The sequence below is a fragment of the Onychostoma macrolepis genome, chromosome 13 (assembly GCF_012432095.1).
Source record: "Onychostoma macrolepis isolate SWU-2019 chromosome 13, ASM1243209v1, whole genome shotgun sequence".
NCBI classification, from domain to species: Eukaryota; Metazoa; Chordata; class Actinopteri; order Cypriniformes; family Cyprinidae; genus Onychostoma; species Onychostoma macrolepis.
In genome coordinates this window covers 6,663,920-6,690,418 of record NC_081167.1, presented here as the reverse complement: position 1 = coordinate 6,690,418, position 26,499 = coordinate 6,663,920, and the positions used below count along the sequence as shown (strand labels likewise).

General features: G+C 35.8%; 1 protein-coding gene across 7 annotated transcripts in view; it reads left to right on the top strand.

The window, feature by feature from the left end:
• LOC131552144 (KH domain-containing RNA-binding protein QKI) overlaps positions 1–22,869 on the top strand; it is a 121,801-nt gene extending 98,932 nt beyond the window's left edge. For 3 of the 7 annotated variants that reach the window (XM_058795702.1, XM_058795706.1, XM_058795705.1), the window contains exons 5-7: positions 4,305–4,392; positions 4,880–5,179; positions 10,076–10,495. In XM_058795702.1, coding sequence (XP_058651685.1) covers positions 4,305–4,392; positions 4,880–5,179; positions 10,076–10,179 — 492 coding nt within the window. In that variant the 3' untranslated portion in view covers positions 10,180–10,495. Of the gene's footprint in view, positions 1–4,304; positions 4,393–4,879; positions 5,180–10,075; positions 10,496–12,685; positions 12,764–18,086 lie in introns of those variants that run through there. The other 4 variants (XR_009273914.1, XM_058795703.1, XM_058795707.1 and 1 more) reach the window with 4 other exon arrangements.
• Positions 22,870–26,499: the final 3,630 nt, after the last annotated feature.

Genomic DNA, 26,499 nt, shown 5'->3' with positions numbered 1-26,499 from the left:
GTTCTTAAATCCTTACACTGGTTACCGGTCTGTCAGAGAATAGACTTTAAAATTCTCCTCTATGTATATAAATCCCTACACAATCTAGCCCCTATCTACCTCTCTGAACTTCTTCATCTCTACTCTCCGTCAAGAAGCCTACGATCCTGTGACCAGGCTTTGTTGGTAGTCCCTCACGTTAGGCTTAAGCGTAGAGGTGAGCGTGCTTTTGCAGTGGCAGGGCCTCGACTTTGGAATACCCTGCCTTTAGAGATTAGAATGGCCTCTTCTCTGTCTGTTTTTAAGTCTCTGCTAAAAACGTATTTGTTTTCCTTAGTGTATTGACTACTGTGCTATGGCCAGTTTTAATTTTTAATTGTTGTATTAAATTCTGTCGGGTTTGTTTCTGTGTATGTGGTAGGCTATAATCTTGCTTTTCTGTAAAGCACTTTGGTCAGCCTGGTGGCTGTTGTAAATGTGCTATACAAATAAAATGAACTTGAACTTGAACTTGAACTTGTATACCATGTGCAGTACACAGATTTAATGTATGCATGACTGCAGTACTGTATTTGTCAAATGTGTGGTGTACAGCACACTTAATGAAATACTGAATCCCACAATGCAATTCGGTTGACTCAACCTTACATTTCCAATGTGATGAAAGCACCAGAAGTAAAACCAGACACTTTTTAAAGGATAGTTCACCCAAAAATGACAATTCGGTCGTCATTTGCTTACCCTCAAGTTGACCTAAACCTGTATTTAAGTCTTCTGCTGAACACAAAAGAAGATAGTTCACAGTTTGAAGAATGCGTTTCACAGTTTCTGGTCCCCATTGACTTCCATAGTATTTTTTATAACTATAGAAGTCAATGGGGACCAGCAACATCTTCGGTTATACCATTTTCTTCAACAGAGGAAAGAAACTCATTAAATTTTCATTTAGTTTGAACTATCCCTTTAACAATATATCTTCTCACATTATTTGATCTATCTTACAATAGTTAGAACCAGTAGCTTTACCACAAAATTGACAAAAACCTTATTAAATTATTCAGCTGTCCTGCAGAATCAAACGCTCTTATTCAACGCTATACCTAGCCATTAAATACTCTCTTTTATCCATGAGACCAAGCTCACTTCACCCTCCTGGAGCTTTCAAAACAAGAGATATAGCCTCCTGCGTTCCCATCATCTGTCATCGCTAATAAAGCATGTCTGTTCACCAGGACGAAATACTGTAGATCAAAACAACAACACAGTAAGAAATAACATATATATTTCATAACTTTCATAAGTTCTTCTATGTAGGCCATCTCCGAAAAGAGTTTTTCCCCCAAACTTTCTCACCTCGTTCTCAGGTTCTGATAAGTGAATGTGCAGCGCGGCTCTCTCAGAGGCCTGCTTCTCAAGGACAGAGCACATTAGGCTGATTAAATAAAGACAGAGAGTGATTTATAACAGCTCTGTCCCGCTCTATTCATCAGCGGGCTCTTGACTTAATAAAGTATTGATATTTAGATACACAGGGAGCGGGCAGCGTTTCAGCATTGACTGGAGGGCGCAGGGGACCGGCCCCTTAGAGGAGCAGCGCTGCAGGACAGTAAATACATCTCTCTTACTGTAACTCATCTCCACACGGGACAGAGACTGAGACTGAGACTGAGGGAGTGAATGCTGGGCAGCTCTGATCTCTCGGAGCTCAGACACGATGTGAGGGACATGGCATGCATTGTCCCTTTCTTCTAGTGTTGTTCCATAGTACAAATGAGCAAGCAACAATTTATTGTTTATTTTATTTTGTTTTTTTTTATTTTTATGTATTTTATGTTTTATTATTTTCCTTTTTTCTTCTTTTTTCCTGACCATACAGAAAAACATGTTACATTTGGATACAACAAATGCAATACAAAAAAGACAGTAAAATTATATAAGAATCTATTATTCTTCTTTATTTTTTATTTTCATTTTTAAATTTACTGCGGTTATATTTAAATTAAATTAAGTGAAAAACTGTTTTGGCAGAATTTTTGTTACTATTCAGAGTCTAAGCAAAATAACTTAAGAATTGACTAGTTCATTTTTTTTTTTTTTTTTTTTTATGGAATGTTGCAGATGCTAAAAATGATTAATCTGTGCAATTCATAATGGACTAAATCAAGTCACGTTTTTCATTCAAGAAGCCATTTCACAAAAATATACATCACAAAAGGGAAAAAAGACAACTGCAATTTTTGTTCCATGCCAGCTTTAAAAGGTGAAGGTGGTTAATTGTAGTTAACTTTTTGAAAAATAATTTAGCTAAACAGATGACATTAAATACTATGCCGGGAATTCTGGAAATGCTATGGAGTGATGAAAGGAAATAGCTGGGAAAGCAACATTATTTTGAAAACAGCTGAGCTACCGTCACACTTCTAGACAATGTACAGTAGTTCATCGTCACTACTTGTAATTAGTTCAGGCTGAAACATAAACCGTGCATTTTTTGTGAATTCAAATGCTAGTTATGCAAGCTCGATTTCACGCATTTAGCCTATGCTTCAAAAAGTGTCTGAATGCAATTCGTAATCCAGCACAAGTATGTATTCTTAATGCTTATATCAGACCTTAATGTAAGTCGTTGTCTTATGTGATTAGTTTTCTGTTTCGGTTGTCTTTTGCCATGGGCAGATCAGCAGTTTGGAGAAAATCTTGCTGAGCACAGTTATTTAAATGATCAACATGTTCGTAGCTAGCTACCAGAATAATAACACACCTGTTTTAATGGCACAGACATTTGAAGGAAACTCTATCACTCCCTTGAGTACTGAGGTTTATTACCGCCACAGTAGAGCAAGAACACACATTAAGTATGTACAACAGAACATTTATCTTGCCATACTTGTATAGAGTATATTTCTGGCCTTAGTCCCCATACAGTGCCGAAAATTAGAAAAACCTTTGTGAGATTTAGATTTTTAGAAAAAAGCTGCACTGTGAATAATAGAATTAGCATGTTTTAGCATGTATATTACGGAAATAATATACTTTAAAAGAATATAATTAAGTGTGAACAATGTAATTGCATATTAATTGCAACTAAATGAAAATGGGTGATAGTTAAAATTTATAGTAATGCAATTAGTCGGAATTTAGTGCTTTTTTGACCCACGCAAGTAGGACTTAACTACAAATTTTATATGTAATTTCATAAAAAATTTCATAGCTAATGAAGGTCATAGGACCAAAAAATTGTTAATAAAGAATTGCATATATGTGCAAGCATTGACAGTGTGTGGGACTTTTGAGTGTTTTTTTGTATTTGGCCTTGGTTTGGTCAGTTTTCCTCCGCACCTGTCTTTTACTTGCAGGTGTGCAAGGTTAATTATTAATTTATAATTACTTCTATTGTCATTGAAATGTGGCTAAAGTGTACTACTGAATGCACTGACAAGCATTTATGGTAAACTAAAATATACTTTAACGTCATTTCTATTGAAACTTGTCAGACATGTATTTAAATATATTTGCAATTACACATTTGTTTGATGACTTTGCAATTTAGTACATTTAACTAACTTTTAATATTTAACATTGACATTGAAAAAAATTAAAATCAAGTGCTTTAGTACGTTAGTCAACAAATCAAAGTGTACTTATTAAAGCATAACAAAAGATTATTAAAACATGATTTAAAATGTACTTTAAAGTAACTTTTAATTATGCATTATTGCTAAGTGCACTTTTTAAAAGTGTATCTACTTGTGTTAAAAAGTTTTATTAATATTTCATTAATATTATAGTATCAGCAAGTACAGATTTCTTAATATGCTTTTAAGATTTGAAGTGCACAGTCAGTACAATTAATCACACTTTATTCACGTGGGATCTATGGTATCTGCAAGCTTGATTTCACACATTGTTGTGTTCCACAGTGTGTCAGTACACATTCTTAGTGCTTGTTACTGCAGGTCGATGTCTGTCTTTATGATTAGTTTTCTCTTTGTCTATTTTCATGGCAGAGCAGAATACTTAGTTATTTAAGCTGTCAACATGTTTATAGCTACCTACCTTAACACATCTGTTTTAATGGCACATACATTTGAAGGAAACTGTATCACTCCCTTGGGTACTGAGGTTTATTACCGCCACAGTAGAGCAAGAACACACATTAACTATATACAACAGACACTGTGCTTGTAATGCATTGGCCAAACTTATGTGTGAGACACGGAGTGAGAGAAGAAGAACACTATTAGCTGCAGTGTGAATAGTAACAGTAGCGTGTTGTGTTTGTGTGCATCTGTTTTTGACGTCTTTTCATTTCTTTACACCGTCAGGCTGAAGGCGAGGACAGTCTGAAGAAGATGCAACTGATGGAACTGGCCATTCTTAATGGCACCTACAGAGACGCCAATATCAAATCACGTAAGCCGCCACCTCCTCTCAAGCATACAGAGACAGTATTGTTTGAGGCCTTTGTAACCGCAGCTCTCAGTAATCCTCTCTCAAGTAACCCTGATTCCCTGATTAATGCTCTGACAAGTGTATCAGTATTGTGATCCAGAATTAGCACATGCATCCAAAGAGCAGCTAATGAGCTGAAAGAATAGAGAACATGCACTGCTATCTGTGAAAACAACGTTTCCTTAATTTACCGATTGTTGTGACATCCTCCTCTTCGCTTTGCTGCTTCAGTAAATAATACTGAAGCGCTGTGGAACTGCAGGAGTGTGTTATTTGAACGCACTGGCTCCTCCCCTGCCTTGTTTACTAATGAATAGCTAAATAGCATCGCTGTCATGCTCTGTGTTCAGTGTTTGCCTGTGCATGGTACTAACGGTTTTTGTGTTTTTTGTCCCGACCCCACCTGTCTTCATCCACCCCTACCCTCGCATTTTTCCGCTCACCGCAGCTGCCCTTGCATTCTCTCTTGCAGCAAGCGCCCAGGCACCACGGATCATCACCGGCCCAGCACCTGTCCTGCCGCCCAACGCCTTGCGCACGCCTACGCCAGCGGGGCCTACCATCATGCCCCTCATCCGCCAGATCCAGACCGTCATGCCCAATGGCTCGGCCCACCCGGCAACCGCCACCCTAATGCAGCCCGGTCCAGAGTCGGGCCTGATTTACGCAACGCCCTATGACTACCCCTACACACTGGCCCCTGCCACCTCCATTCTGGAGTATCCTATCGACTCCAGCGGGGTCTTAGGTAAGCATAGCTACACCTGTCTCGCTACACAGACCCCCAAGATCTCAGAACATCCTTCAGCATGGGCTGTGGACTCTCATGCCTTACAGGGCTGTACACTAGGGTTGGGCGGTATGACCATTCATACCATGTTACATTTTGTAAATGTATCTGCTTTACCTTACTTGCATGTGCTATAAAGAAATATGGGGTAAAAATACAAAACCTAAAACTGAAGTTGCACTATTTGAAGCAAGTTTGATTGTTTTTGGTTGCCGATCAAATCTCAACCTAGCGAAACTCATGCATGGTCAGACTTCGGGGTCTGTACTATCCATTTGCTATCCATTGCTTTTACAATTTCAGTGTATTTAAAATGTTTTGTGCCAGACTTACAGTATATATGAATAATCTGGGGCTGGAATCACAAAAATCTTAAAAAAGTTAAAATTAATGCTTAAGATAAAGTCTAAGACGGTTGTAAGAATATATCTTAAGTGCCATTCTTGAAAAATGCTTAAGAAGTTCTAAAATATTTTTTTAAGAACATCTAATCCCACTTCATATTACATGGCATTAACTACTATGTACTTACATTTAAATGAATCATTTGGTACAATGCACTTATTGTGTACATACATGTTTTACATTGTACTTGTATTTAAAAAAAAATACCTGCATGTAATTACATCTGTAATGAATTTCTGTAATTATATTTATAATTACGCTGTTGACCCATCCCTTACACCTTAACCCACCCTTAAACCTACCCATACCACCAAACCTGTCCGTAACCTTACCCGTATCCCACATCAATAGCAGCAAAAGTGTTTTGGGTTACACTTCATTTTAATGTGTCCTTATTACAGTGTAATTATACATTTAAGTACTAAATAATATTAATTAACTACATGTACTTACTATATGGTTAAGGTTTGGTTTAGGGCTACTTGCATGTAATTATGCATAATTTATTACATTGTAATAGTAAGTGCATGTAACATGTTTGTAACGTGTTGCATGTTTTGAAATGCTATATGAACAGAATAAGTACTTTGTACTTAAATAAAAAAAATAAGTACATAGAAATTAAGGCCACATAATATAAAGTGGGACCGAACATCCTGAGAAGACAGGCTGTGGTGTCATCTGATTGTATTGTGATTCATACAGAAGACTCAATAATCAACTCAATGGAAAACACCTCAAAGGCCATCTTTTGGCCCTGCCTGCAGATTACCATAATCATAATAAGCATGCATGCTGTTATTTTGTTACAACTGGTTTGACCGCCATTCTGCACTTGGTTTTCTAAAGACCGTGTCTCATGATGGAGTGTCTGTTGCATTCATTTGCGCTCCATCTTTCCTGCACTCTCATTAAATATCTTACATTTGAGGGTTTCTAATTCCATAAGTTCAATAGTTCACCAAAAATGAAAATTCGCTGAAAATGTACTCACCCTTAGGCCATCCAAGATGTTGAAGAGTTTCTTTCTTCAGAACAGATTTGGAGAAATGTAGCATCCACCAATGGATCCTCTGCAGTGAATGGGTGCCGTCAGAATGAGAGTCCAAACAGATGATAAAAACATCACAATAATTCACAATCAATCCACACTACTCCAGTTCATCAATTAACATCTTGTGAAGTGGAAAGCTATATGAAACAAATCTACTATTAAGACGCTTTTAACTTCAAATTGTTGCTTCTGGTTAAATTTGAGTCCTCTGTCCACAATATTGTTTTCTCCACTGAAAAAGTAATCATGTCTGAATCAGGAGAGAAATATGCACTATTTACAAATGAAAACAGTCCAAAACGGATCTTAGGGCACATTTTGATGTGAGAGGATAACAGGGGATGGGAATTTTTTAATGGAGGGAACCATATTATGGATTATTGGACTGGTATTTTGGCCAGAAGTTAAGATTTAAAGATAAAAGGCTTTTATGATGGATTTGTTTCTCAAAAACACACAGCTTTTCACTTCTCAAGATGTTAATTGATGGACTGGAGTGCTGTGGATTACTTGTGGATTATTGTGATGTTTTTATCAGCTGTTTGGACCCTAACCTATTCTGATGGCACCCATTCACTGCAGAGGATCCATTGGTGAACAAGTCATGTAATGCTAAATTTATCCAAATCTGTCCTGATACAGAAACAAACTTGTCTATACCTTGAATAGCCTGAAGATGAGTAAATTTTCAGTAATTTTTATTTTTGGGTGAACTATTTGTTGTATTATTATTTTTAAGAACCTTCTTTTCATGAATTCTAATTCTAAGATATTTATAATTCAATTATTTATAATTATCTTTATTCAATTATCTTTATTCTTTACTTAGAAAATAAGAAGAGATAGTTAAGACAAATTTTATTCCTAATAACATTTAGTGAATCCGGCCCCTGATCTTTTTGTTTGCGTACATGAAGTTCCATATAAAAAGAGAAACTATCAACAAGATGAATTACCTTTCATCTTCATAAAGTACACTATGATATATTGCTGTACCATTATAAAAAGTCTCATGCTGTAATGTATGATTTGAGTCATACCGCCCACCCCTGTCCCATGCCATTCCTCTTAAATAGCCCCCAACACACAAATCCTGCCCTCCTACACCAACGAAAAGCCTCTGGTTTCCCCCATTAGGGCTACCAGCACCACCAGCCTCTGCTGTCACAGAAGCAAGTAATAGGCAATAATATAAAAGAGCAAACAACAATGCATCAAGTATTTTCCACTTAATCCATTTAGTGTCATAAAAAGTCCTCCCGCATCATAAAAAAAGAAATGTTTGCATAAATGATTTGGCTTTTAAGTGCTCTACTGGCTTTATATGAATAATGAGAGCGTTCTCTCTCAAAAGCCCTGTCCTCTCCACTCCACACAAGCTGTATGGCTTCATTAAAGCACTTGAGAAAAGCCGATTATGAATATCATGTTACCAACAGCATTCTGCCAGTTTAACACTGGCTTCTCCCAAAGGCACGGTGTTAAGTTGAGCAGCAACAAATAGCCCATCCCAATGCCAAGAGCAGCGTGTCCAATTAGAGCAGATGAAGTAGGGTTTAGCTCCTGTCCAATAAGTATGTTTATTGAGCTCGTCTCAAGCAGGATGATTCGCAGCACGGACCTTATAGGACTGTACCAGCCTTACGCTGTCTGTGGGTGGATGTTTCTGGGGTAGAGGGAAGGCCGCTACAGCATGTTCACACATACAGCGGTTTGCAGCAACTAGAAGTCAGTTATTTACAGCGACAGTTCGTGATTGACAGCGACTGGTGTGGGTGTGTCCAGCGATACAGCAACCTTGAGAAAAGTTCATCTTTATGCAAATGAGCAGTGATGTGAGGCACAAGATGGAGACATAAATGTTACCAGTTCCATAGTGAAAAATAAATCAACTAAAATGCATTTGAAATACATTAATTTTAGGCTAAGTGTACTACAAATGCATTTACGTATTTATGTGCTTAATAAAAAAAACCCTGCAATTGTACTTCTGGTATACGACTGGTATACTTAAAGTCATCTAAATTGGAATAATTAATTTTGTGCTTAATGCACTTTAATTGTGCGGTCCAACTAAAGAAATACTGAAGTATATTTGATTGTGCTAGAGTTGCAAGTATGCTTCAGGTACACTTTAAATATCTTGCATTTAAAGACTGATATTATTCAAAGATCATACAATCCTTATCAATAGTGACATTAAAACACATTTAGGCTTAATATTAAGAAATGTGCATTGTGCACAAGTAGTACTCCAAAAAAAGTTGCCTTTTAATTTTTATATCAGTAAGTCTCAAGCAGTATGTCAGTACTTATATACTATACTTAGTATGAAACAAAAGTAAGTCATCAAAACTATTAAATCATATAAATGCAGGTATGGAAACCAAAAGAGTGACCAAAAAAACTTAAACAAACTAAATGTATTTGATATTAACTTCATTAGATTTTTCCCAGGATAAACAGTACTGAAGGAATATGCTGGACTGCATTTCCTTCACTATCCGGTTTAATTAATGTAGGAAAAATACATTTAAAAATGTAGTTTTATTTATTTTTTGTAATTAAAATTAAAAGTACAATTAAATAAAATTAAAAATAAAAATGTATATGTGTTTACAAAACTACTTTCAGGTATTTCAGCATAAGCCTTTACAAAAATAATCAAAATGTTTTTCAGAATATCATATAGTCAGTTGTCCAAACTTTGATCTGATAGTGTGTAGAGATATTGGTGCATAAAAAACATCTAAGAAAATGACAGCATTCAAAATAAGTTTGATTTATTCGTTCATAATCGTTCATCATTTATCAACATTCACGAGATATTATGCACTGCTGAAATCTAAAAACCTTGCCAAATTATAATGGCAACTTATTTTTATAGCCAGTAAATTGCATTTGTGATTAACTTTTTTTTAAAGCTATGGACACCCCACCAGAACCATTAAGAACTTCCCAGTTTATAATATTACATTTACATTTTAACTACATCTAAAAAAAAAATGTGTGTGCCAGACTTAATAATGAATTGTGTGTGTGTACCAGACAATGAATAATCTGGGGCTGGATTCACAAAACTCTTCTTAGAGTAGAAGTTCTAAGAAGAAAGTGACAGGCTTTGGTGTTGTCTGATTGTATGACAGTTCTTGCAGAAGATTCAATGAAAAACCTGCTTTTGCTGCTGATTACCATAATAATCATAATAACCGTGCACGTTATTTTTTTTTCTCATTTGGTTAATTAAGGCAGAACCAGTGGAGCAGAACCACTTGCAGCCTCCAGTGATATAATTGTTGTGTGTGTGAACGTCCCATAACAGATAGGATGTTTTGGTGGTGGGAGAGCTAAGGGGAGGTTTTCACCCTGTCTTCTCTCTTGTGTGACCTATACAGCATCCTCAAAGGCCGAAGAGCTGCCCCTCTACCTGGGCTTTCAGACCTGTCACATTCCCATCACAGTCCAGCGCGGAGAGCCAACCGGTCGGCCTCCCTTTTAAAGTGCCCCCTCTCTCCCCCGCCCCCTCCGACAAGCCCCTCCCTCACACCGCAGACACGCCCCCTGCCCCGCCTCCCTATTATCGGACTGGCTGGACTCCCCGGCCTCTTTCATTCTGTCTGTTTCTTTGAATCATGGTTTTTGTTTTTCTGTTTTTTTTGTTTTTTTTTGGTTTTGTACTTTTGTTTTGATCTGTAATGTGATGTTTTAGTTTTTTATGTGTACAATGATGAGGGAGACAAAGCACTGAGCCCCAAACTGCTGCACAAGCCTTTCTGGATGACCCCCATCCCTCAGTCTGAGCGGGCCGCATCAGGGTGAGGGGCATCAGGAGGGGCAACATGAGGATGGTGAGGGGACAGTGGGGCTCAAATGGGGGCTGCTTAAATTGGGAGGGAAACTTTTTGAGATGGGGCATCTGTTGAAAGCCAGGCTGTTCATCGAGCCGTTTTAGGACAGTTTAATGCACTATGGTGGGGCATTTTGGCTTAAAATCTAAAATGGCATAGTCACAATATATAATCAAACAGTGAGGATATTGCCTTATAATATAATTTTTTTTACATACAGAGTTATCAAAGCCTTTTAACAACATGTTCGGGTCATAGTCTACCCCAAGTTTGGCGAGAAGAAGCATTGTAACATTTTCCCAATATATTCTCATCTCTGCAAGGCCTTTTTCAAATCGCACGCATAAGTTGAATTGAAGCGTGAATGCAAAAATAGCCTTTGACGATAAAATAGTATGAAAAGTTACTACATTGGGTATTTCGTTTAATAACAGATTATAAGCTATTGCAAATTTTATCAGCATATACATTCAAATGGTAATTTATTTACATGGAAACCCCAAAGTGTTGATATGAAGTGCATAAATCATCTGAATTCAGTCATATTTACTGAATGGAAAGTGTTTTGTGTCTGTCACTGCGTGTAAAGCTTGCATCAAACCCTACAAATTTAAAAATATTTTTCTCAACACTGTTATGCAAAGAAATAAGCAATTATAATAGTATTGCGCTGCAGTATTACAGCTCTAGTAAAAGTATTTAAAATGATATGCATTATTAAAAAAGAAAAAGCTAAATCAAAACACCCATATGTAATGACAATATGGGAAATTATGCTTAATTGTCTTATGTCACTTTGCAAAATATCTTAATACAGCTTTATTTTATTATATAATGTCATATTTGTCTTTTGATTTTTAGTTTAAATATGATGCATATGATACACTACCATTCAAAGGTTGGGGATCAGTAAAATTTATATTTTTTCATCAAGGATGCATTAAACTGCAACAAAAGAAACAGCAAAAACATTTATCACGTTACAAAAGATTTCTGTTTCAAATAAATAATGTTCATCAAAAAAAATTCTGAAAAGCAGCACAACTGTTTTCAACATTAATAATTATAAAAACTGTTTTGTGAGCAGCAATTCAGCATATTAGAACAATTTCTGAATGATCTTGTGACACCAAAGACTGGAGTAATGATTCTGAAAATTCAGTATATCATCAAAGGAATAAATGACAATATCATATTTTTGATCAAATAAATGTAGCAAGCATATAGGCTACTTCTTTCAAAAACATTAAAAACTCCCAAAAATGTTTTTATTTTTTAAGTTTATGACCTCGATTTATTGAGATCCTCCCAGTGCCACCGCCTCACGAACTGTCCTAAAACGTGCTCCGTCTGACTGTGGTGTGTGTTGTTTCCCAGAGGACCGTCAGTCCTGCCACTAATTTCCCCTTCCCTTCCTTTATTCTTTAGGTGTGGCTTACCCCACGAAAGGCTAAATGCGTTTCCCAGGATCCTCACTGAGCCCCTCATCCGATCTGAGTGTTAACATTCACACGCTTTCGTTTCACAGCTGCCTTGTTGGTTTTGAGTGATGTTTGTTCAGAGCATGAATCTGGCCTAGCAGTCAGTCAGACACACTCCTGTTCGTTTACACTGGCTATCCCCAGAGCCCACAGCGGCTATGCTTGTAATGCCATACATATGCCTCCATACTCCCACATACTTCCCCTGGACTGTGCGGCTGACTGCTACGCCTCGAAAATCGATTGTTCTGCTTTACTAATCACTTAATTCATTGCCGTACATTTCTATTCTCCTTTTTTTGTACTCCAGCAGATGTGCCTAAATGTTGTTCTCTCTCAGAGAGTGACTTTATCAGTATTATATTTAAAGACACTGTCGCTCCAGCGCAAGATTACGTGACTAGTAAAGCTTCCCGTTGAGAGTGTGCACTCCTGTCTGTCATACTGTATCCAAGCTACGCAAAAACCCACGGATCCGCCGAGGATAAATGAAACCATGTTTGAATTTTGTACAAAAAAGTGTTGAAATATTTACATATGGGAAAAAAAAAAAAGTATTATTTGTGCCTTAACTTGTATAATTTAAATGATTTGCGTTTGTCAAACACATTCGGGATGATTTGGAGACTGTGAGGTTTGACTGATCTGTTTTCTGGTGATGTTATTGCAATCCAAGCAGGTGCAGTGACAACTAAAGTTCGAAGGCACGAAATGCGCGTCCATCCTTACCAAAGGGTAGTGACCGCAGACAGAGGTTAGTTTAGTCCATGTGCTTCTACTCATTACCAGTAGCAACTCACTGTTGGTCCTGATCTGTTGTGAAGCATGTGCAGTTTGAGCATGTTAAAAGACGTGCCATCCACAGCTTGAATTCAGTACACCGTTCTGTTTAATATGGTGTGTTTGTTTTAAACCCTTCAGTTCACACACACACACACACACACACGCACGTGGTCTTTCCTGCGCAGGTGGAGTGGTTGACTTCATTCCATTATTTTGATGACCTTATGATTTCAGCATGATGTTGATGACAAATAATGGAGCTATTCATGTGAACATGGGCTTTATTCACCCCATTACGCTCAACATTTCTAGTTCTCTCTAGTTATGCAAACACTAAACAGGCTTTTTATATATTGACTCTTGAAACATTTGGGAGCCATTTGAATAGATCATGAATGTGTCTTTTCCAAATGAGCTAAAGTGACTGTTTATAATTACATGTAGTGTGGATATACAAATAAATATCGCAGCGATAGCAATAATGTGTGTTAAAATCCACATTCACTATCAATAGGTTATAGGCTTTTCAAAACAGAAAAATGCCATTAGGATATTTTTAAAGCTGAAGTGTGTCATTTTGTCAGTGTTAAAATATACGCAGTCATTAATATTAAGCCATTTATAGGTTGATTCCCTTGAAATGATAGAGCCAAAAACTTTGAGTCCTTCAAAACATTGACCAGTTTTTTTGAGCACAGAAAAATTGACATAATATTAGTGTTATTTTATGCAGTTCTGTTTGATGACACTAGAAATTAGACACTTTGGCTTTAAATGGAAATTTTTAAAAAGTGTAATACGTAATTGGAATATTTTTGGATGCAGCCTGATTAATTAAACCATTTTAATGTTTATTAATTAATTGGTTAGGGTGTATTTAAATATTAATGTAATAAGATGTTATCTTCTGATGCAGATGTGATTGGCAGTTATAAAAATCTGAATAGTATGCAATCTTGTATGAATAGTATTGATATTTTCTGTACCGCCAACTGACCTAATTGAAGTGCATTTTGTAATGTCAATTAGTTATTAAAAAAATAGAAAAGAAAATCTGATTTTTTTTTATTTTCCTGAAAAAAATGAATGGTCTGATGAATGGAATAGTGTGAGACCATTAGTGAAAAGGCCATATTTATTTCATAAAAAGATACATATAAAGTTGACTTGACAAATTAACACAAATTTAAAAGTAAACTCTACAAGTCTATGTAAAGCCTGATTGTGTTCTCCAGCGTGATTTTAAAATGATAAGATCAGATGAGCGTCTTAAGCTTCAGTCTTTCATAACGTTTCTTCATTTATCCAAAATTATTTCTAGGTTTATATTAGTTTTTAATTTGATTTTAATTTTGTCCCCAGCACCACATTTTTAAATGATCACAACAACCATAAATGATTAATTTAATGAGTACATTAAGATGGGTAATGATTTGACAAAGCATCCATGGTGCAATAATCACCTCGTCACTATGAAACAATTACAAAATCAACTCTCGGTATTGCCAAAACCCTCTAATATTTCCCTGTTCACATGCTTCTAACTGCATAAAAATTCAGTTTGCGCAGGTTAGACGTTGTGTATTTGTGTGTGTATGTGTGTGTATATGGTTACTGTTACAGATGTTTGCTTAAGCTGTCAAAATGACCACGGATATCAAGCAGATCAGATACTGCGATTGCTTCCTCTCTTTTAATGTTTTGTTTTTCATATCCTTTTTGTGCTATGTTTTTATATAACGGAACTACTGCTTTGAAGAAAATCTACTTTTGAGAACCCATTTGCACAGAGCTTCCAGATTTCCAATCTGTGCATTTGTACTGGACCACACGAATCACTTTTTTATTTCAGCTGTTTACTTATTTTATTATTATTATTATTATTATTATTTCCATCTGTCAATATTTGCCTCATTTGATAAAGAGATTCTATGTGGCACAAGCCTTTTATTTTGCACTGAATATGTCAGAAACCTTCATCTCCTCTGCTCTTCATGAGTAGACATGTTGAAAAAGTGAAACCTACATCAAACCTCAGACCATGAAACTGAAACGAATCTGTCGAGTCTTACGGTTGACCACTGCCGAGTGGACGATAATGTCAGCGCCACTCTGTGGATGTGATCGTGTCAGAGTATAAATGCATTTAAGAAAAAAAAACAACTCCACTTGATACATTTTTTTATGTTTAACTGTAAGCTTCTTTTTATTTTTGTTGTCAAAAAGAAAATAGTATTTACTTGTGGCTTTTAAAATATATATAAAAATATATATCTAAAATATATATGGAGCAGGAATGTATATGAATTGTCAAATTGTACTTGTATTTTGGAAGAGATAGCAATGGTATTATAGAGGGCTATTTGTAGGAAAGAAAAATATGCATCATAGCAGCTTTATAGCACCATGTTAGAAAATTTCCTATATTTTTGGATATATGTTAGGGCTTTATATATGAATGACAGGACTTTTTCAATGTTTATATGCAAAAGCATTTTATATTATGTGTCCTGTGATTTGTCAGTAGTCTGCAATGCTGAGGGTAATGGCTAAAAGTCCCACAGCTTGAATTTCCATGGCTATTATGCTAGAGAATTCCTTGTAGTGTTGCTTTGTATTATTAAGGCCAAGATTTTTATGTTGTTGTAAATAGAAGAAAAAAAAGAATTTCAAAAGGCAATAAAAAATTTATTGAGTAAAAAAACCCACCAGCAGTTGTTCTGGCCCTAAATTATTTCTGACTAAATTTCTCAATGCCTGAATTCTTACTAAGAAAAACATTGATTTTCCATTTCCATCATAACTCTCGGCTTAATGCTGGAACCTCTTAAGAGCTCTAGTGCTTAATAGCAGTCAGGTAACGCTGTGACCTTCACTGACTGTCCTCTCCTCTCATTTCATTAGCAGCTGCCGCTCTCATGGCCGGTCACACTAGACTCGCTGCTCCCATTCATTCATGTGCGACCCTCAGCATATGCTTGGAAGTTCTCTCTTTTACTACCAAGTTTAGGATTGGTGAACTCATCTGAAGTCATAAAGCGAAAAGAGACGTTTGCGCAATAGAAACCTCAGATTGACCTTTCGGCTCAATACAAATCACTTAAACTTTTTCAAATTCTACAGCTGCATGATTTGCAATGTTGTGGGAGTTTAACCCGATCTCACGGGAAAATTTTACGAGGTGGCGATTATGTATGAATCTGTACAATGTGAATCATATGGAAACCTATGATTTATAGAAAAAAAGCATGAAGGCCCATAATTCCACCGCTAAACATCTGCTCACATGCCGTCTGAACAGATCATATGAAAATGTACTAAAGAAATCATGCACATTAGCCACTAATTCGCCAAAACATAAAATAGCTACGAATTACCATGCGATTGTGTTGGAAATTGCGAAGATCGTGAAGCAGAGATCACTAATTAGATCCAAACCCAACATTTGAGTTGAACCAGCCCGATCTCACGGCAATTCGTACATATTTTAGGAGGTGGCTAATTCGTACGAATTTGTATGACCTCACTCGTACAAATTCATATGACTTTTTCCAAATCGTATGTATTTTACAAGTTGCACAATTCGTTTGAATTTGTACGAATGACCTAAACCTAGCCCCGCCCCCAAAGCCTACCCGTCACCTACCGTCTAGACAAATCGTACGAGTGAGGTCGTGCGAATTCTTTTAGATTTAGCCACCTCGTAAAATACGTACGAATTGGTCGTGAGATAGCGTTGGTTGAACGGAATCTATTTGAATTCAATTTGAATGCTTTAACTGAATCCCGCTGGCCTAGAGCATGGCATCATATCCTGTCCTGCTTAAAGCCTAGTGTGACCGTACCTTCAGTCTGTCCATTCACTTGACTGCTACTAACCATTAGACACATTTGCCACAGTTGTATTCCTTTGTATTTTCTGAGTGTTTTCTCTCTTGATTTCTTCCTTCTTAACACGTGACCTGTCAGGATAAGCTGTTTCTCATACTGTGTGTAAAATCATGCTTTTACCTCATGATTTTACCATATTACAAAGATGAAGACCAACAGTTCTTCCACGGCTCTCACATTCAGTCGACCCACAGCGAGAGTTGTTATTTTGACCTGAAACATACTCTACGCAAGTACGTAAACCAAAAGCTTCTGAATACACAAGCTTGATTTCAGACGTGTATGTTTTGCGAACATTATTGTGAACTCTTCCTCAGTGGCTACTTTTCCCTTTTGAATTTATTACTGTCATGACAAAACAACTGTTTGAAGAGAACCTTAAACAGAGATATTAATTCAATCTGAAGTAATTTTTTCGTGAATAGCCTCACAAAAACTAAATGCATAAATTATTGTTTTCAAATTGGCTTTCTGAACACCCCCCATTTTCAATTGGTCAGACAAACAGTAAGTCCCGCCCTCAAAAACGTTCAAGTCAAACATTCGAGTTGAGACAATACACGCTGTTTCAAAGCACCTTTACAAGAAAATCATGATGTTAATATTTAGAATCTCTTAATATCATGTCTTATAGTTGCATTGGGCATATTAGAGTTGGACGATAATATAATTTTACATTTTGCGACAAGCAATCAAGCAATTGAGATTTGCTATATAGAATATATCACCCTACATGAGTATACTAGTATGTGAATAAAGTTGGACATACTCATATTCAACTTTATATAAATAGCTGATCGACAATATAGTTACTTTTTTGCGACAAAAAAACTGATTTGCTATTAAGTATATATAACGTCACATGAGTGTACTGTATGTATGTAAATAAAGTTAGACATACTATATATACATATACATTTATAGAGAGAGTTGTGCGATAAATCCGTTTACTAACACCACCATTAGTTTCGGGGAAACCTACAAAAGGCTTCATTATAAATTAACCAATTCACATTAAATTAACATATTAAGCTGGGTTAAATATATAAAAATATAAATATACAGTATATTACACTTCAATTCAGCAGAGCAATCTAAATAAAAACATATCTGGAATAATAACACACTTTATCCATTTGCGTAAAGTATTTTCCTGCCTTTTCTCACTATATCATCCACTTTAACCGTTTTATGTCTCAGCTCAACGTTGCTGAGATATAAAAGATGTGCTGTGGGGAGACTCGACTGAATCAAGAGCCTACTTGTGATCGGTTTATAAATACTTTTCATATTGTCATCCTGCCTTCACTAGCTGAAACTAATCTCCTCTATCTTTTGTTTCTTTCCTCCTTTCCTTGTTTCCCTCCCCCTTTTCTGTTCGTTTGTCTCTCTAACCCACTCAGCCACCACTGGCAACTAACCCCTGACCTTCTGACCTCTCCACCCAATGACGACCTGCCCATTACCTGCCTGCAGATCACACCTCTGCCCTAAAATGAATGAATGAAAGACAAAAAGAGTATCTAAGAGCTGTCACAGGCAGTGGATATACAGCTTCCCTAAACCTCACTCGTTGGACGCGGGCGGCAGATGCCCGGACGTTCCTGCCGCTGTAGATCTGCACTCTTTGTAAGCAATAAGCAATAATGATTTGCCCCGCACCCTCTAAATCAAAGCCAGACCTCCCAGTTAGCTGTGCAAAAGCCTGCAGCTCATCGACGGCACTGTTGAGGAAACGGACTGCCCTTCATCGCACCCCAACCCGTCGCTAGAGTAATCCTGCAGTTACGGTAATGAGTCTGAATGTAATGCATGACGGTGTGGATGATGCCCCTCTCGCATCAATGCTACCCGGTGAACTACGACTGCGGCTCGTCACGTGTCACGACGGGCCATTTGAGAAGCATTTCAGCTGAAAATACATTAAAAAGAAGAGTATTTCCCGACACTTTTCAGTGAACAAGCCTCTCTGAGGATGTATAAGCCATGCTTGCCTATCTGCTGTACAAATGTATGAAATTTGTAGATAAATGTTCGAAGAGTGATGAAAGAAAACATGTATAGGAAAAACACTTTTATTATCCTCCAGAGAACGTATATTTTTACAACTCACTATTTTATATTGTCGAATATTGTGAAGAGAACGAAGAAAAAAAAACACAATACCGAACCCTTTATGAAGTGAAAACAATCCAGTTTTCTGTAATTGGATGTAGACGTGGATGACCAAAACAACCCTTTCGTTGAACCGATGGGGTTGATAGGGAAATATCATTCAAGTGCCTTTGCCTTATCATAGTTCTCATGTTCAATATGAATGTCATCATGAGTGGCGAATGAGCAGACCAGGACTGCATTTCCCAAAAGCATCATAAGTCTACGTAGATCTGCATAGGCTTACGATGGATTCGGGAAATGTAGTCCAGGTCAGTACACACAGCTTTCCCTTCAGGAACCACATAAGTGACGGATCACCAGCCTAAATCTGCCTTCCTGTTTCGGCTGGAACAGCTCAACGCTCCATCCCAGTATTACACAGCGATCAAATCAAGGCCTTTCACACCACGCGATTACTTCAAACCGACTCGGGGAGTCAAGGTCTATTTGTTGCCTTCAGTCTTGACTCATCCCTCAGAATTGTGGGTATTTTGCTCACAGTACTTGAATTAATTTGCACTTTATGTTGAGTGCATTTAGTTTAGTGCATTGTAATATCAGTATGGTATTACAAATGGTATATAGGATATACAGTATTCAATGCCAAAAAAAACTTTAGTCAGTATGTTTGTCTTGTTTTACAGTAAAAAATATCTTAATATATATACAAATAAGAAGTTTGTGTATGATAAAGAGTTTTCAGAGTATATATACAACTAAAACACCAATTGGTCAAAAGTTTAAGACTGTTTTAATGTTTTTGAAAGAAGTCTCTTCTGCTCACCAAGGCTGCGTGTATCTGATAAATACAATAAAATTTTAATTTTACGAGTTCGCCTGCCCATTCTGATAGTTAAAGGTAAACATACTTGGCTGGCTGTCCTCAACGGAGACTCAAACACGAGGCTCAGCTTGAGCTCCAAGTTCAACACCCCTCCCCCTCAAACTACATAGGGGGAGAATAACAGAAATAGAGGAGGAGATGGGGAGGTGGAGGGATGCTGGAAGAATTGTCACTGGGACGCTGCTTATATAGGCTCGCAATGTGATAATTGACAGGACTGAATGACTCTAGAACCTACATTTGGAACTTCATATTGTGAAATATACAATTTACAATGTCAATGTTGAAAAGGTTGTGCTGTTTAATATTCAAATGTTTGGGGTAAGTTAGGTCTTTTAAAATACAAAAGATCTCTATTTCAAATAAATTATGTTCTTTTGAAATTTCCATTCATCAAAAAATCTTAAAAAAATATTTACACTGAAATATGAAGCAGCACAACTGTTTTCAACATTGATAATAATAAAAAAATGTTTTCTTGAGCAGCAAATCAGCATATTAGAATGATTTCTGAAGGATCATGTGACACTGAAAATTCAGCTTTGCATCACAGACATAAATTACATTTTAAAATATATTCAAATAAAATAAACAGTTATTTTAAAATGCTAATATTTATTATATTTAATTATTATAACAGTGTATGTACTGTAAATAATTATCTGGTTTTGAGAAAATATATATCTTGAATTAAGTTCTTGTTTTAAGCATAAAACTCAGAAAATAAATATAACATAATAAAAAATAAAATAATTATATAAATAAAAAATTGCCAGTGGGATGAAAACAATACACTTTTAATCAAGAGATATTCTCTGACAAGACAATTTAATACATGATATTGCTTCTCGATTTAAATATTTTTTGAAAACAAAACAAATACTGATTAAAACTGATATTTTGTGGATATGAAATAGTATGTAGGTGGTGATGGTGGGTAAGCTGTGTGTACTCCCTGCGCTGGCCTGCACCGTATCATTGTAATGTACGCACATCCCCCTCCAAACTCTTTCTTTACTATGCAACAGAATGGCCTCTGACGTCTTGAGGGGAGTCTCTGTGACATCAAACATGTCTTCCTGTTGTGTCTGCATTTCCTCCCATTTCCACTTATGATTCTGCAGTGCCATCACAGTATAATATTAAAGAAGGTATATCAAGGCGTGATGTGTTTGAAAATGCTTTGGAATATGAAATGCGAATTATCTACATATTTAAATCAGATTTTGATAAGTAAGAATACAGAAATTTGATTTTGACAAAAGAAAAAAAAAAACTTAAATATGAGAGGTGAGTACTGTAATTGAAAAAGCATGATGTCTCACACTCAATAGAAATGAAAAATATAATAGTCTGATTTGTCCTGGTTTTGCGATTGAGTTTTTAAGTTTAAAGGTGAAGTGTGTAATTTCTGACACCAAAAAGAAAAGTGAAAATAATGATTTTTTCGAGCACACCTTCCCCACCTGCCATTGGTCAGTCCAACAAGTCCCGCCCCCCGACTCGCACCATTGGTTAAGCCAAATGACAACACATCGACCCGTGTTTTGACAGAAGTCAGTAGTTGTTTCTGTACATTAAACTGGGATAAAAAGATTTGAACAAAAAAAATTACACACTTCAGCTTTAAGAATCAAGTTTGATCATGTGAATGTCTTTTATCATGTGGATATGTGTGTACGACATGCCGTCTTTCAGCCCCAAACGTGTGTGTTCCCTGCCCAAGTATTGCCTATGAGAAGACATGTCTGTTTTAACAGCCATTGTTACAAGTTTATAATGTATTTTTCTATCTTATTTTATATGTATGTAATAAACAACATTAAATGCCTTGTCTCTGTATCCTGAATAGATGAAAAGATGTCTTTCCTGAAAGTTTCATAAGAATAATTGCGCACATCAGGGTGTTTTATCATAAGAAAGTTATGTCGCATATCATTATCCAGCAGTGATTTATCATCGTGGTTATTAGCTGATGTGACTAAACAAGGTCCTTGGTGGAGTTTCTGTGGCTGGAGACTCGGGTGCTGTGCATCTGTGCCAAGAAAGCACTTTCACAATTGGTGGAGCTCTATTTCATCTTGGCCTTAATGAGTCATGCGCTAGCTGGCTTTGTCATTAGCTTCAGAGCTACATAATGCAGGGGATATTTAACGCTCTTCCCTAATAGACAATCAATCAGTGAAGTGTACTCAGAAGAAGAGATGTTTCTCTTTGCTCTTGACCTTGACCAGGAAAATCAATACAGCATCAATAGCACCTCAACAGAATACACTATACCACATTATTGGGTATTGCCATGGTCAGTATTGCCAGATGAGCACTTTTACTGATTAAATGTGCTGGAACTGCAACATATAGCTATAGAAATCACATTATGGTAATACCTTTTAGTGCATTTAATTCCATTTGTAAACTGTAATTGGATGAGCTGCATTAAAAGAAATAGCAAGTCATTATAGCAAAATCCTCCACTGATGCGGCCGGCCAATCAGAATCTAGTGTTCCAGAAAGTGGAAGAATTGTTTATTGTGATTATTGCTGAAAATAATATAACTATTTAATGATTAATAGTGTCTTTTATCATATTGTTGTGGTAAACATTTTCTAATAAGGCCGTAGAGGCTGTGATGTTATACTGTGTTCAAGGCAGAGGTTTTTAAATGAAAAGCTAATGATCACCTTGTTAAAATTCCTAAAGGCAACTGTATATTTTTATGCATAAAAACACATTTATACTGTGTGAGAATTAAATAATTTGTTGTTTGACTGCTATATTGTCATAGTGCTAAAGCAAAATGATAAAATATAATCTGGAAAAGAGTTATCTATCTATTTATCTATCTATCTATTTATCTATCTATCTATCTATCTATCTATCTATCTATCTGTCTGTCTGTCTGTCTGTCTGTATGTCTGTCTGTCTGTCTGTCTGGCCTGTCCAATGTACAATAAAATAATCACAATTAATATAATTAATTCTGAACAGTCTTTAGAAAGCAGCACATTTGGTTAATGCAAAAACTTTGACAGTCAAAAAAAATACAAATACAAATTTGAAAAATAAAAAAAAAATTAAATAATTAAAATAAATATGAAATGAAATTAAAATATAAATATTAGTTTAAAAAAAATAAAACACAAACTTAAAATGAATGATGAATTACTTCTGTCCCTCTTTTGTAAGCCACTTTGGATAAAAGTAAATGAAAAAAATTTTTTTTATTTTTTTTCAAATATATTTCTTTAGCTTAAATTTTTGGTTTTCAGTCTTAGCTTTTTAACTTTAGTACTTTAAAAAAAAAAAATTAAAAAATCACTAAAACTTAAACTAAAATTAAAATGAAAATTTCATAAGAAAACTGAAAATATAAAAATTAAAAATCAAGCCAATTCAAAGGAGTAAAAGTGCTAAAATAATCTATATATAATACTGAATAAAGGCCCCCTGTAGCAAATCCATGAGTTTTTGCAAGATAAATATCCATATTTCAAACGTAATAAACACTTTTTTTCTCACTTCCGCTGACTGTCATACGCGGAAGCCGTGCAGGCGGATGACGTACCACGTATGCGTCTCATAAGTCAAACAACGTTTCCTTAATTTACCAAAGGAAAACCAGTATCCTCTTGGCTTATATCGAAATCCTCCGACATTTTTCTTTACAAATCCTCGGTTTGTGCTTCTAATTCATGACTGGCGTTTTGTTTTGTTCTCTCTCCGCGCTCGTCGCTAATCACGCAATATGTACGTACGTCATACGTCTTACGTCATCCGCCGGGACTGCTTCCGCATACTACAGTTAGCGGAAGTGAGAAAAAAGTGTTTATTATGTTTGAAATATGGATATTTATCTTACAAAAAAATGCATGGATTCGCTACAGGGGGCCTTTATTCACCCTCCTTCACGATGCCATAGAAGAACCTTTTTGTCTAAATGGTTCCATAAAGAACCTTTAACATCTGAAGAACCTTTCAGTTTCACAAAAGGTTCTTTGTGGTGAAAGAAGGTTCTTCAGATTATAAAAACGTAAGAAAGAGACTGAATGGTTCTTTGTGGAACCAAAAATGGTTCTTCTATGGCATCGCCTGAAGAACCTTTTGAAGCACCTTAAGATTGTATATGCGCACGTTATTTCACGTCTTCCGAACTGTATACAGCAAACACCCATTTACTCCCATTGAAAGGCTTTTGAAATTTTAATATAACTCCGATTGGATTCGTCTGAAAGAAGAAAGTCACATACACCTAGGATGCTTCAAAGGTGAGTAAAACACATGGTAATTTTCATTTTTGGGTGAACTAACCCTTTAAAGCAGAACAGAAACTTCAAAAATCAGCTCCTCAAAAACACACTGCTGCACAACAACACACAAAGTTTCCTTTTCATCATAAATTTCTGTCTTTGCCTAAAATAAGTAAGGTTACTAGTAAACACCCGCTCGCTCGCTCCTCTCGTTCACCCTTGTCTTTTCCCTTCATTCTCTTCCTCCCCATCTTCTCAGAGAGTCCATCAAGGGCTCAAATTGCCTGGGCCTCTGCGGCCCTCTGCTCTGAGCTGATAAGACACGCCAGGGGCCCCGCCGGCTGTTTGCTCGTAGAAATCGCATCTCGATTCGCCGCCGGGTTTTGAGCCATGAAAGTGTTTGTTTGTGTGAGGAGAGAAAGAGACTCTGCTCGCGGATCTCACGATTGGGCCGCGGGACACTCCAGCTTTTCCCACTCTTTTCTGTGCTCTCGTTCCCTCTCTCTGGTTTCTCTCTCAGCTTGAAGGCAGAGGGGGAGTCAATTATCATGTGGTTGGAGGAGAGGATATTCAGCGAAGACGGCACTGCATCCCACAGAGCTGAGATGGGAGGATGAGGAGTAAAACGAGCTACTTCATCTGGTAATTAAAACAGCCAGGCTGCATTGAAGGAAGCCGGTGGAGGGGGCCGATTTTTCATCGCCACACTGCGGTGTGCAACATAAACCCACCAACTGATAATTAAAACACTGCTTGCTCTCATTATTAGTTTACAAAAGAAGCTGTTCTAATGTTAACACCATAAAAACAGTTGATTCATGAGACATGACAAAACTTCCCTCAACTTTTTTAAATAACAACATTTCCATTATGATGAGATGATCACTTCAAATAAAAAATGCCATCAAATTTAAGAAATCTTGAAAGAAATCATCAAGACCATCATCTTGATGGTCCTTTTTCATATTTCAGAAGTGATTTCCATACTGTTGTACTTTAATGTTCAACAAGGCTGTATTTATTAAATCGAAAATACAGTAAAAGCAATTTTAAAGAACTGTTTTCTGTTTTAATATTTTTTCAAATGTAATTTATTCCTGTGTTTGAAATCATTCACATCCTGTCCTCCCTTTACCATCCACTAAATGAAAAAATTTAATTAAAAAATTTAATTAAATTAAATTATTAAAATACAATAAAAAAGCCATTTTTCTCATAAGGCCCAGATTTGCATTTACGATGTGAACTAATTATGTGCACTACTTGTTTTTACATTTTTATGTTTTAATAATATATATTACATATTAATAACTCTAAATTACATACATGGTTTAAAATAATTTATTTTTCCAAGTATTTACTGCTGTCTATAAGTAATTATTACATGTAATGTCAAATCTCCTATTCTTGTTTTAAATTTAGCAGATGCTTTTATCTGTAGCAATCTATAGTATAATTACAGTCCCACTGGAACAGCCTGAGGTTAAGTACACACATTTAAATTATTATTAACATTGGTTTTCATTGACAAAACAAGTCATTTTTAAACAATATGCAATGTGAATATGCAAAGAAATACTGTATATCCATGCCTTCTGGTGGTGGTCCATGAATTTTAGGTTTAATATTCTAACTTTCCTTTTTGGTTTTAGTCATTTTAGTGTTAGCTTTAGTAGTTTTATTTTGGTTTTAGTCATTTTAGTGCTTCAACACAGGCTTATTTTAATACAGTTAGTTTCCAAGGCATTTTCTATTTTATTTATTTATTTATCTTTCTCTATTTAAATTTTGTTTCAGCTTTATTTCAATTAACGGAAACAATTCTTAAACTCTGTAAAATGTGTTAAAGACCCCATGAAATTTCATGAAAAAATCTGAAGTGTAGGATTATCGGTCATCAATATTTGTGACTTTGGACCACAAAACCAGTCTTAAGGTTAAATGTTAATTTGTAGCAATAGCCAACCAAACATTGCATGGGTCAAAATTATCGATATTTCTTTTATGCCAAAAATCATTAGGATATTAAGTAAAGATCATGTTCCATGAAGATATTTGGTACATTTTCTACCATAAATATATCAAAACATAATTTTTGATTAGTAATATGCATTGCTAAGAACTTCATTTGGACAACTTTAAATGCGATTTTCTCAATATTTAGATTTTTTTTTTTGCACCCTCAGATTGCAGATTTTCAAATAGTTGTATCTCAGCCAAATATTATATTATATTATATTATATTATATTATATTATATTATATTATATTATATTATATTATATTATATTATATTATATTATATTATATTATATTATATTATATTATATTATATTATATTAATTATATTATATTATATTTGTTAATATCCTAACGAACCATACATCAATGGAAACCTTATTTATTCAGCTTTCAGATTCAGCTTTTCATATTTGGTCTCTTCTACATGGAAGAGAATGCTTATTTTAATATTTGATGTATATTAAAGCATGTAAATGAGCTGAGAGAACTGCACGCATATTGGTTGTTGTAATCAAAGCTGTTACTCATTCATACAGGCCAATATAA